The 13,404-nt window shown below is 38.7% G+C and overlaps 1 protein-coding gene across 1 annotated transcript; it reads right to left on the reverse strand.

Annotated features, from left to right (window-relative positions):
* Window positions 1–8,312: 8,312 nt before the first annotated feature.
* LOC134668885 (uncharacterized) lies at window positions 8,313–13,397 on the reverse strand. Its single transcript, XM_063526373.1, has 4 exons — window positions 12,893–13,397; window positions 12,261–12,618; window positions 11,490–11,751; window positions 8,313–9,964 (listed from the first exon to the last, which is right to left on the reverse strand). Exons 1-4 carry the CDS (start codon window positions 13,395–13,397, stop codon window positions 9,608–9,610), a joined length of 1,482 nt encoding a protein of 493 aa, XP_063382443.1. The 3' UTR covers window positions 8,313–9,607.
* Window positions 13,398–13,404: the final 7 nt, after the last annotated feature.

The following is a 13,404-nucleotide window of genomic DNA, read 5'->3' on the forward strand; positions in this document are numbered from 1 at the left end:
ATAACACGTGCCTGAAAAGCTAAGTGACGAGTGAACCTTTTTTGAACACGCTCTAACCGTAATGAGTGAGTAGCATAATGCGGCCGCCAGACAACGCTGCAATATTCCAAAATACTCCTCACCAGACTATTATATAGTAATATTTTGGTTGCGCTACGCTTAAATGATCTAGTGTTTCTTATGACAAAGCCCAAAGTCTTAGATGCCCTCTTGACAATATTCTCTATGTGAGGGATAAACGTTAATTTGTTGTCGAAAAGAACTCCAAGATCGCGAGTGTTCTCAACTTCGTTTAGTTTGCAATCGTCTATATAGTAGTCGGACTGTGTTACATTTTGTTTTCGGGTGAATTTTATATGGATGCATTTTTTGATATTAATGTGCATTAGGTTATGCTTACACCAACTACTCAGTCTTATAATATCGCTTTGAAGTAAGGTGATATCTTCAGTTGTGTTAATAACGCGTGCGAACTTAAGGTCATCTGCATACATAAAAACCGTAGAGTGGTGGAAGCATTCAGTTACGTCATTAATAAATAAGTTGAAAAGGATAGGACCTAAATGCGAGCCTTGGGGTACGCCAGATGTTATATTATGATAAGACGATTCGTAGCCATTTACCACCACATAGAAAACCCTTTCAGTTAAATAAGACTGTAACCACTGTAACACATTGCCTGATACACCATATGCTGATAATTTGTACATAAGTATTGAGTGAGAGACCTTATCAAAAGCTTTACTGAAGTCAGTATATATCACGTCCGTTTGTTTACCTGCGTCCACAGCATTTGTTAGTAACTCGGTAAATGATACTAAGTTTGTACATGTCGATCTAGAACTCACAAACCCATGCTGATTGTCAGTCAAATAAGGTTTAAGATGTCTTTGTATATAAGGGTAGATAAGGGATTCTAAGATCTTAGCATAACACGATAAAATCGATATTGGTCTATAGTTTGAAACTATGCTATCGTCGCCTGATTTAGGAATAGGGACAACCTTAGCGATCTTCCAAGCTATAGGAAAGACTCCAGAGGAAAGTGATTTGTTAAAAATATGCCATAAGGGCTCAACCAACTGAGATGCACAAGAAACAATAAAGATAGGTGGGATACCATCTGGTCCGGCTCCTTTGCTACAATCCATACTTTTCAGTTTAACAAGTAGAGCTTCTTTGTCTATGATAACAGATGATAAGCATTGGCTATTGTTGATAAGGGATTGTGGTAACGGTGATTTATGTTCTAAACCGACATCATAAGAATCGGTGATGTACACCGAGGAAAAGTAGGATGCAAACATGTCGCAGATTTCGGTATTATCTGTGGTGGCCATTGACCCGTGAGACATTAATGCCGGATAAGCACTTGACCCACCTCGCTTAGCTTTTAGATGTGACCAAAATAATTTAGGATTTGCAGTAAGCTCATCTTCCACCTTTGATATATAAGCATTGTACCCAGAGGCGTAACTAGGGGGGGGTTGGAGGGGGCACGTGCCCCGGGCGCCGTCCAAAGGGGGGGCGCCAAAATGGGCAAAATACCTCCCATAGAAAATGGACCAGCCAAAATGTAGGACACAGCCAAATTTTTTTTTCGCGACTTGCTCAGTAGGTGTAATCCCAAATCTCCCTGGCAAGGAAAATGCAGTTATTTTTTAGCCAACCTGTATACAGGATGGTCCAAACCTTGACGTCCAAAAATTTTTTTTAGTATCGTCGTCGTGGGTTATCAGAATATATATACCCCATGATTATAAGCCGATTTTTCGTAGTTTACGAGTTTAACTTTTAACTCTTGTTAAGAAATTCCGGGGTGAAGATTTGCTTTGCTTTTATGTCTTCTAATACATGTTCGTGGTATTTGCACATATAACATGAAATAGCGATGGGGAAGTGACACCATAAAATAATAGTAGAAATAACAAAAGAGGACTTTTTTAATGAATTACTAATTTGGAAGCTTTCCACCTCAGTTCCTTTGACCGGCGACTCTGAAAAATTAGGACTATTAAGTATCACTTTTTTGACCTTTTAAAAAAACTTAGGGTCTAGCAGTTTCTAAAATAACAAAAAGTCCTTGAAATCGCTTGTATTTTATCATTATTTATTTTTTATTTATTTAGGTAAGGGCAACATCTAAGCTTGAACTCAGCTCAACTCAGCCAAGTGAGGATGCTGTTGTTTTAGCAACTGCGCCGTTGGTCATAGTCCGGGAGCCGCATGAAACAAACCTCATCAAAAAATAGAATATACCTACCCTGTAGAGGTACCTGACATTTAGTAGATTCCAACGCACTTGGTCGGCCTAGGCTTAACCTGGCAGATTTTGTACAAATGGCAAAAACGTTGGACAAAAATTCATCAAAAAAAACCTCATCGAAAAATAGAATGAAACTTGTATGGTAGGATACCTGACCTTGAGGACAGTAAAAAAAAGTGGTCGGCCTCACCTTAGCCTGGCAGTTTTTGCAGTCCGACCAGATTTATTGGGTCACGTGAGAGCTACAATTTACCTCATCGAAAAATAGAATGAAACAAACGGATTATAATAGCTAAAATAAGCCTGTCGACGTATGTCTTGGTCGGCCTCACCTTAACCTGGCAGTTTTTGCAGTCCGACCAGATTTATAAAAAAATCATCAAAATTTTTTTATCGAAAAATCGTATGAAACTTGTATGGTACGATAGCTGCCTTTGAGAACAGTAAAAAAAAAAGTGGTCGGCCAAATCCTGTGTTTGCAGGTTCCTGTGTCCGACCAATTTTGTGGTACCACGTGAGAGCTACAATTTACCTCATCGAAAAATAGAATGAAACAAACGGATTATAATAGCTTAAATAAGCCTGTTGACGTATGTCTTGGTCGGCCTCACCTTAACCTGGCAGTTTTTGCAGTCCGGCCAAATTTATAAAAAAATCATCAAAAAAATTTTATCGAAAAATCGTGTGAAACTTGTATGGTACGATAGCTGCCTTTGAGGACAGTAATAAAAAAGTGGTTGGCCAAATCCTGTGTTGGCAGGTTCCTGTGTCCGACCAATTTTGTGGTACCACGTGAGAGCTACAATTTACCTCATCGAAAAATAGAATGAAACAAACGGATTATAATACCTAAAATAAACCTGTTGACGTATGGCTTGGTCGGCCTCACCGTAGCCTGGCAGTTTTTGCAGTCCGACCAAATTTGTGATACCACGTGACAGCTAGAATAGGACACACACATGCTGTATTCCATACGCATCATGACTTTGTGTACCTATCTGATGGGCGGGCGTATATGAAACGCCTTCTTGTACGTGCAGGTGATCCAGGTATACACCAAAGCTTAGTTTTCAATCGAACACTTGTAATATAAGAGGAAAAACTGCACGTGATCCTTCCAAAATTTAAATAAATGGTAAAATGTTCCTCCACGATGTTCTCAACGGGCATCTAGACTGCGTTGGATTGCTGTCACAGTTAGGGCTCCGCGCTCCCACGCGCCGAACTCGTCACACCACACTATTCCATATTCCCTGTCATCGTACCAATTATGGCCAAAATTCTATCCTGAGTAGAATCGCACGTACCTATAATAAATCGTTCCAAAACATTGACCCTTTCTTCTCCTCCAGACGTGTTTTCAAATCACAAATTGCAAAGCAACTTTCCTGGTAGTCACGCACTATCACACCCACTTACACACATACACTCACCCACCCACCCACCCACACACACACACACACACACACACACACACACACACACACACACACACACACACACACACACACACACACACACACACACACACACACACACACACGAACACATAAATTCCAATAAATGCATACAAACTAATAGATTCGCTCGTTTATGTAGGTACTGTATGTATTTTTATTTTACTATTTTTTATTTATTGTTTACGCAAAATTAGAGCTATACCTACTATTTTAGGATTTTTTTTCCAGTTTACAGTTATTATTAATTTTTTCTCTTTTTCCTTGTACCGTAAAGACTTACAAATTAAGTTATATTTACGATTCTTGTACAGCACAAGTTACAAGTCTACCCACAGATGATTTTTTATTATGTATAAATTACAGGAAGTTCTGTTATTGGCTATGCTATAAGTTCTCATGTTTTTTGTATATTATTTAATGTAAACGCTGTTGAACTTCTCAATAAATATAAATAAATAAAAATACACAAAATAACCTCACATATATTAAGTGATTATCTTATTGTTATTTCTTCGACTCGCAAAGGCGTTATGTGTCCTTCAAACCATTTGATCTTACACATTTCATCTCTTAATGTCCAGCCACAATGTGTTGCATCAAATTTGATGCAAGTGGATTCTGCCGCACACTGCCACATTGAATTTATGAAAGCCGCCCGAAACAAGCCATACGTCAACAGGGTTATTTTAGCTATTATAATCCGTTTGTTTCATTCTATTTTTCGATGAGGTAAATTGTAGCTCTCACGTGGTACCACAAAATTGGTCGGACAGAGGAACCTGCCAACACAGGATTTGGCCGACCACTTTTTTATTACTGTCCTCAAAGGCAGCTATCGTACCATACAAGTTTCATACGATTTTTCGATAAAAAAAATTTGGTGATTTTTTTATAAATTTGGTCGGACTGCAAAAACTGCCAGGTTAAGGTGAGGCCGACCAAGACATACGTGAACAGGCTTATTTTAGCTATTATAATCCGTTTGTTTCATTCTATTTTTCGATGAGGTAAATTGTAGCTCTTACGTGGTACCACAAAATTGGTGGGACACAGGAACCTGCCAACACAGGATTTGGCCGACCACTTTTTTTTTACTGTCCTCAAAGGCAGCTATCGTACCATACAAGTTTCATACGATTTTTCGATAAAAAAATTTTGATGATTTTTTCATAAATTTGGTCGGACTGCAAAAACTGCCAGGTTAAGGTGAGGCCGACCAAGACATACGTCAACAGGCTTATTTTAGCTATTATAATCCGTTTGTTTCATTCTATTTTTCGATGAGGTAAATTGTAGCTCTCACGTGGTACCACAAAATTGGTCGGACACAGGAACCTGCAAACACAGGATTTGGCCGACCATTTTTTTTTTACTGTCCTCAAAGGCAGCTATCGTACCATACAAGTTTCATACGATTTATCGATAAAAATGTTTTGATGATTTTTTTATAAATCTGGTCGGACTGCAAAAACTGCCAGGTTAAGGTGAGGCCGACAAAGACATACGTCAACAGGCTTATTTTAGCTCTTATAATCCGTTTGTTTCATTCTATTTTTCGATGAGGTAAATTGTAGCTCTCACGTGACCCAATAAATCTGGTCGGACTGCAAAAACTGCCAGGCTAAGGTGAGGCCGACCACTTTTTTTTTACTGTCCTCAAGGTCAGGTATCCTACTATACAAGTTTCATTCTATTTTTCGATGAGGTTTTTTTTGATGAATTTTTGTCCAACGTTTTTGCCATTTGTACAAAATCTGCCAGGTTAAGCCTAGGCCGACCAAGTGCGTTGGAATCTACTAAATGTCAGGTACCTCTACAGGGTAGGTATATTCTATTTTTTGATGAGGTTTGTTTCATGCAGCCGGCTCCCGGACTATCAAGGATTATGTTACAAAAAGAAACAATAAAGTTCAATAGTTTTTTTTTAAATTAAATCATCACCCCAGAATTTCTTAACAAACGTTAAAAGTAATAAAAATCATAATTCGAAAACTACGAAACGTCGGCTAACTTACATATTCTGATAGCCCACAGCGTGAGAAATTTAAAAAAATTATGGACGTCAAGGTTTGGACCACCCTGTATAAGACATGCCGTGATAACATCGCTCGTTCTGTGATACTAGAATATCGTGAAAAACCTGTGTCAGGTTTCGATGTGGGATCAGGACAAACTAGTCCAATTCAATCCCACCAAGACTCAATTTTGCGCGTTTAGGGCTAAGAAAACCTCATTTTTCAAGGCACAAGCCTTCCCATCTCAGGGAGTATTGGGAGCCTCGGTGTTGAGATCTCCATCAGTGACGTCCAATAATTTCGTAGCCACCTTGCTGGGTAGGCTGCGCTCGTATCCAAAAAAAAACTCGGTGTGCTCAATAAAGGGAGGCGATACTTTACTCTGGGGTAGACAGATCCCATTTATTGAGTACTGCTGTCACCTTTGGGCAGGAGCATCTGGATGCCACCTTGGACCCTTCAAATCAGTCCAAAGGCGCGCTGTACCTGTGAATAGTCTACGATCCCAAACTCACAAGCGATATTGAACCTTTAAGTCTAAGGAGATCTCCAAAAAATAAGTGTATAAGTTTTAAAATGGTCGGCAACGCGCATGTGACCGCTGACCATCAGGTGGGTCGTAAGCTTGTTAGCCACCGATGTACTAAAAACACTTTTTTGTCTCAATTAAAAGTAAACTGTAAGTAATAAGTAAAAAAGTAACTCTTTCGTTAGTTCATTTCGTTTGAGGGGGAGGGGGGGCGCAAATTTGGTGCCTGCCCCGGGCGCCATATCCTCTAGCTACGCCTCTGATTGTACCGAGAGGTAGCCAGACACTCGCATCGCTTGCTAAGCAATTTTAGCTCTACGGCATCCATAGGATTTTTGTATTTTTTATAGCGAACCCTTATTTTATTTTTCTCATTTAACGCTCGTTTTAAGTTCTTATCAAACCATGGGGGAAAACGGTTGCTTTTAGGCTTAGCAAGTGGTACGTGTCTTCGAATCAGCTGTTTGACTACCTCTGTGAACGCGCTTAGCATGTCGTTTACGTCGGTGAGGCCAAAAAATATATCATCCCATTGACAATTACTAAGATCTGCTCGTATAAGGTCATATTTGGCTTTGTAAAAGTTTGGCCGGGTGTTAACATTATTGTACGACAATCGAGGTGCGCTTGCAAACGTAATAAGAACTTCAAGTGAAGGATGGAAAGGGTCTATATTGCTCAGAGGACTTACATTTTGAGAAACATTACATGACGCTACTGTAGACATGACTAAATCTAAAATACGACCCATATTATTAGTAATAGAATTGAATTGTTTTAACTTGGTAAGGTGCATAAAATCGATTAAAATATTGCTAAATCCTAGTGCTATGTAATTACCGTCATCTTTTTGTATAAGATCCCAACTAATGTTTCCCAAATTAAAGTAATAACAAAAACTAATCTGTAATAATGTAAAAATATTGTTTTTCTGTAATTAATCCTTATAACATTAAACTAATGATGAATAGAAGTTCATTATTGTATACTTTTTAAATGCCAACTGATATAACGTAGTAGGTATTGTTACTCATATAGTTAATTGTGAATGCGATTGGTGTATTTTGTCACTATATAAATACCTACCTGTAATTCTAAGTAGTACCTATTATGGAAAAAATAGGTACTTTTTGTTATTACAAAATTATTCCGTATGTTATGTTACTTGTTATTATTATGCAATTACAATTACTATTATTAATAGAGTCTGCAAAATAATTAAATTTATTTCAGATGTCTTTAATGTATTGATATAAAAAAATGTAAAAAAATGCATGCTGTATGGATTTTGAATTGTATTTTTTTTTCTCTTTTTTGTATTTTTGAAAAGGGAAGATGTCATATTATGTATATGTGGGTAAGGAGCGATTCTGTATTTGTAGGCCTACCCGTCTATAAAAATAAACAGTCAGTCATTGCTTGATCTTGTTGTTTGATTGGAGTGTTCCCTATACTTTTACAGTATTAATTTCTTTAAAAAAATATTTGATCTCGCTTCCTTAAGTGAGCTTCTAGTGATTAGGCTATTCGTTAATAATGTTAAAGAAATTTAAATCCCATCCCTCTCTGAGATATGATAAAAACAGACACAATATTTGACATTGACTTTCTGAAGAATCATATCACAATTAGCAATGAATTCTCCCTTACTGAATCTGCGATCGGAGGAGACAGGTAGGTCATGGTTCTATCCTCCTGAGTCCCAGAGGCCTTCATAAAGGCTTTATTCCAAAACGTAATTTGAACTTTTGGGTGTATCGCATAAAGTAGTGCAAAATATTGGAGCCGCAAATTTGATCAGTATGGCGCTGTAAGGCCCCATACGTTTTGTGGTGTGTTAGGTGTGTAGTTTAAAATGAGCCTTCATGCATTCTAATAAGGTTTTATAGCGTGTCATTTAAATTATTTGGAGCTGCAATACTTTACACTTTGTAGCATTCCTTATACACATGGCACACAATAACCCTTCTCTGATGGAAAGCCACCTTTTACTTAATCTATGCTACGAATTTAGCCCACTTGGGAGTCTAAAAACTGAAACCATTTATTTACTTGATTTCATTTATTTCTTTACATAATGCATACACCTTCCACTAAGTAGTTAAATGTCATTTCTATTCATCGTCGGTCAAGAGTGTAACGTGTAAGCTGTGCTAAATAAAATTAGTCCGATTATATTTTGATATAAGTCGCACCAAACAAAATCTGCAGCGGATTTGATAGCCCACGCAGTGTGTTATGTATACGTCATAATTTCATAGACGTTTAAAATTACACTTGCACTGCGTGGGCTATCAAAATCGCTGCAGACTTTTGACGGTCTGACTAGGTGTAGTTACTTTGATTGAATTAAGAATGGCAGCAAGTTTCACTGTCACCGACAATATCTACCTAAGGCCTTACCATAACTAAAGCTATAAACATAAATAATATTACACCTGTATCGGACACCATTCGGTCTCATTTTTATTTTGTACCAAGTCATAAAGGGTAACTCTATGAGACACTCATTTCAATTATCAATTTTATTCCAGAAGCGTGTGTGAAAAGTGGGGGCCACCGCGAACATCGAAGAGGAACGTGTATCGTACAACGTTTTACAGTACATATGGCCCTTTAAACTTTTGTCATACGCACGAAAAGTGCTATTTTACGCACTAGTGCAGGAAAATAGGACCATGTGTACTGTAAATTAAACTTTTGCCATCTCTATCACTGTCGCATTATTAGAGCGATAGAGAAAATTTTCGATAGAGTAAGAATTTCGATAATCGATTCAATATTCAACAATGATATTCTACTTCAATTGATTACCTTATTGATGATTTCGCAACAGTACCCGAGGATTGCAAATTAAATCAAAATCTTCATCATCAGACATTCTCCTGGAATAAAACAGTTACAGTAAACTATAAGAAAATCCTTAATATTCCTATACCTAAATGATTGATGCGTAAATGCATAGTCAATGTGGTATTTTAGTTCTAAAGTATACATGTATAAGTTATTACACTGAATTCTTGTTTATACTCTAAAGGTACTTAGTCATGGGATGGGATGGCTTTATACTAGATACATAGAATATGGAAATATTAACAATTTCTTCTAGGTGCAAAATTATAGGCTGAAAAGCAGAAATCCATCAGTATTTAGAAAACATAGCCCTGTTCAGCTGGTAATGCCAAGCACTTTGTTCTTTATGTACTTAGCATATTTACTCATTTCAACTATTCACCTTTTACAATTAAAAACTACCCACCTTAAAGAAAATATGACATGGAAAAGTGTAATCACATTGAAAGCTTTTGAGTAAACTTCTAAGTAGTTCAGATCCGTGCTAATTCGTTCTAAATCGCGCTTGGGTCTTGCTGCGTGTTTTTTGCAGGCTTGCCGACGGTTCCACAGGCGCTGAGCTCTTACCCCACCCAATGTACATGAAGACTGTGGAATACGAGTACATAATTCCAAAGTGTGGGCCCGTATCTTGGCGGACGCGTTTGGCAGGGTTCTGTTTCTCGGGCTGGCGCGGCGGGTGGTTGATGCCGAGCTCGCCGTTCCCGTAGCACCCGGCGATGCGAGTTTGTGGGAACGACGCTCGGAAGTAGTCCTGCTCGACTTCGTGCTTTTGGTCGCGTCCGAGGCAGGAGAGTTTGATTGCCACGCTGTGTTCGAACCTTGGCACTTGTCCTGCGAACTGTCATACAAATGAGGCTCCCATACAACAAACGTGATTTTTGACCAAAGTTAAGCAACGTCGGGAGTGGTCAGTACTTGGATGGGTGACCGTTTTTCTTTTCCTTTTTTTTGTTTATTTTTTTGCATTATGGCACGGAACCCTTCGTGCGCGAGTCCGACTCGCACTTGCCCGGTTTTTTTAATGTCTTACAATCAGCATCAAATAGATAATGACGACCATGAAAGGGGTCAAATATATTGTAAATAAGTAAGTAAACACTTTATTGTACGGAAAGGACGTGTAGGCCGATGTATTGGGCTTCTGTGGCCGTCATGTGCATGCCCTTTTTATCTGTATTTTTTTTATATTAATATTATAGGTTTTTTATGTAATTCGACATTAAGAGACCATATACATCTCTAAGTAATTGTAATACGTTAGTTTGAATTGTTAGTTGTATTTTATAAAATTGTTGATGTATTGTTATTATTTTTGCTTGTATGTAAATTCAATGTTGACGTGTAAAAATGCCCTTGTGTCCTATTTGCTGAATAAAGGCTTGGCCACAGACAGAGCGCGACGCAGCACCGCGTCCGCGCCGCGTGATGACGACGCCAAGCCTGGTCAAACAGGGCGCGCGCCGATCGCGCCGGCCTCACGCTCTCAACACGCCCTCAAGGCGCGCGTGAACGCGGCGCGGCCGCGCGGGAACGCGGCGCACCGCTCGCTGCCTAACGTCCGATACTACTGATGTGACATTGCGCGACGCGGCGGGCCGCCGCGTTCGCTCGGCGCAGCGCTGCGCACGCGCCGCGCGGACGCAAGGGGCCGCGCGGCGCGGGGCGCGACAGAAGCGGGGCGTGATACCGGCGGGACGCAGTCTGTTTGACGTCGGTAACCTGTTAGCATGTGCCGCGGTCGCGCGGCGTGGACGCGGCGCGGACGCGGCGCTGCGTCGCGCTCTGTATGTGGCCAAGCCTTTAATGTTGATGTTTGTCACGTCACTGTCTATTTGATGGACTGCACATCTTTATTTACATTTTATTACAATGTAATAAAGATAAGTCAACTAATACATACATGTGAAAATTAAATACCTATAGTCAGTTCAAATAACATATTCACTAAGTAAATGATGCAATCGAGAAACAACTTTACAAACACAATTAGCTTAAGATAATATATATTATGTAAAACGTTCATAAGTGCTTTTTTATCGGCCTACATGAATAAAGTATATTTGACTTTGACAACACCAAAATTGTTGAATGATCAGACATCGTAAATTATATATCATTTTCGGTGCAGCGGAGTGGTGTTATCGGAATTAATTGATATAAACAATTTCAACCCTAATTATTAATTAATTATATCAATTCCGTTAACACCACTCTGCTGCACCAAAAATGCTATAAAATTCGATGTCTGTTGACGATAGTGATATTGATATATCAGCGCTATTATTTTTTTACATTACATTTTGTTTAAATGTCTGTGATTGAGTGTGTTGCTTACACTAAGTTTTAATTTATTGCCAACTCACCTCAGTGATTGCACTGCTTATTCTTGACTTGGCCCAGTCCGAGGTATCAATGATTAGCGAGTACACTTCAAAGTTGTACCTGTCAGCCTTCTCCTTATTATCCTCACCCTTAGGTGCTGTAAACAGCCCGATGGAGATGAGATTCTCTGTGATGAAGTCTTTGCCCTCATTCACTTGGTCTACAATGTGGTTTAGATCACTCTGTTCAAACATTGTGTCCTCCACTATGCATCCTCCCAAAGCATATGGAACATCAGGTTGCCTGAAATGAAGGATCATATTTTAGATTTAGAGAGTATGACAGCAAATAAATACTAAACACACTAGCCATTGTAAAATGAATCAAGGAGAGCAGTGGATCACAAGCTTTTTTGTTCTACTACTTCTACTGTCATTTTTACTCATGACGGTCGACGCAAAAAGAAGGGTGTTGTATGTTTGACGCCAATGTCTGTCTGTGGCATCATAGCTCTCCAACGGATGAGCCGATTCCGATGCGGTTTTTTTACGTGACAGCGAATGCTGTGAATTTTAGCTATGTTTAACACAATTTAACAATTTAAAGAGTAGGTACCTAGCTCTTCTCCAAAATGATTTATGACATTTTTTGCATAAAATGGATTTTATTGGCATAATATAGCATAGTAGGTTTTTTTAATTGAATTAGTTATCTAATAATAATTTTCCCAGAAGTTGAATAAGTTTCCCAATAAAAAAAAGAAACCTGTTATTTCTTTCTAGTTGAATTTATAATATGGTACTCATACTTACACTTCCTTTATATAATTTAAGAAAACTATATCCTGCACTGAATGCAAAAGATATTTCTCAGTTACATAAACAATGACTCCCTTGAAGATTCTAGTTTCTGAGATTCTATCTATTTCTCTATAGAAATCAGATTTTATATCTCCTTTAGATTTAATGTTTATTACATGGAATTCTACATCAGGTAGCTTTGGGATGTAAACTCCTCCGATGAATGGATTTGAGCGGACAAACATGTGGCGAGTGATTGCATGTTCATAAGTTACAGACTGTGGAAGTGGCATGTATGAGAGGTACTGAGCTCGCACAGTCAGCATACAATCTTTTGGAGCACTGACATATCTCTGCACCAGATCCAGCACTGTAAATACAAAGTCAAACTTAGTAGCCTCCTAAGACCCACCATCTAAAGTTTTAATTTTTTTTTTATTTGAACCTTATTCTATGAGTAAATTAGTACGAATTTCGTTTGTTTTAAAAAGCAATGAGACAAAAGAAATGCTACTTTATTTGGTTCATGAAAGGTCCAAATTAGGTTGCACAAATATGTACATTGTAATGTACATTTAGTCTCAGAAGGTTAGAGTTTATAAATCAGTAAAATATTTCACAATAAAAGATTGATTTTAACTTACAGCAATGTTCCTTTTCACAGGGGGGCATACAAGGAATGGGGCAAATGACTTTACATTTGCATGTTATGTTGAAACCGGCTGTGTTCGCAAAGGTTAGTACAGCCAAGGGCTCCGTAGCAAAGTTGGCAGACTTCTTGTACTCTATCCCCACTCTAGACGAGCAGCAAGAATGCAAGTCCATAACAAAGTCTGCCGGACTGAGTTGCTCCCGCTCCAATGTGTGTACAGCAGAAAGCCATGTGCTGCACACAAGCTTAGCTAGCATCTTCTCCTGCCAGCACAAGTTGCTAATAATTTCTTTGGCTATTATATAATTAGAAGTAACTTTTTCTGCCAAACTATTACAAGGCTTAATCTGATCATCCCTTACTAATTCCCTTTTTTCTAGATAAGCTAAAATGTTGTCAGGCAGTGGTAGTTTCAGACATTTCACAATCCCATGAGGTGTTGTTGCCTCGCCAGCCTCTCCGGCGCCCTCGCTCCCAGACTCGAGAGTGTCTGCCATGGCTGAT

The sequence above is a fragment of the Cydia fagiglandana genome, chromosome 11, assembly GCF_963556715.1.
Source record: "Cydia fagiglandana chromosome 11, ilCydFagi1.1, whole genome shotgun sequence".
NCBI classification, from domain to species: Eukaryota; Metazoa; Arthropoda; class Insecta; order Lepidoptera; family Tortricidae; genus Cydia; species Cydia fagiglandana.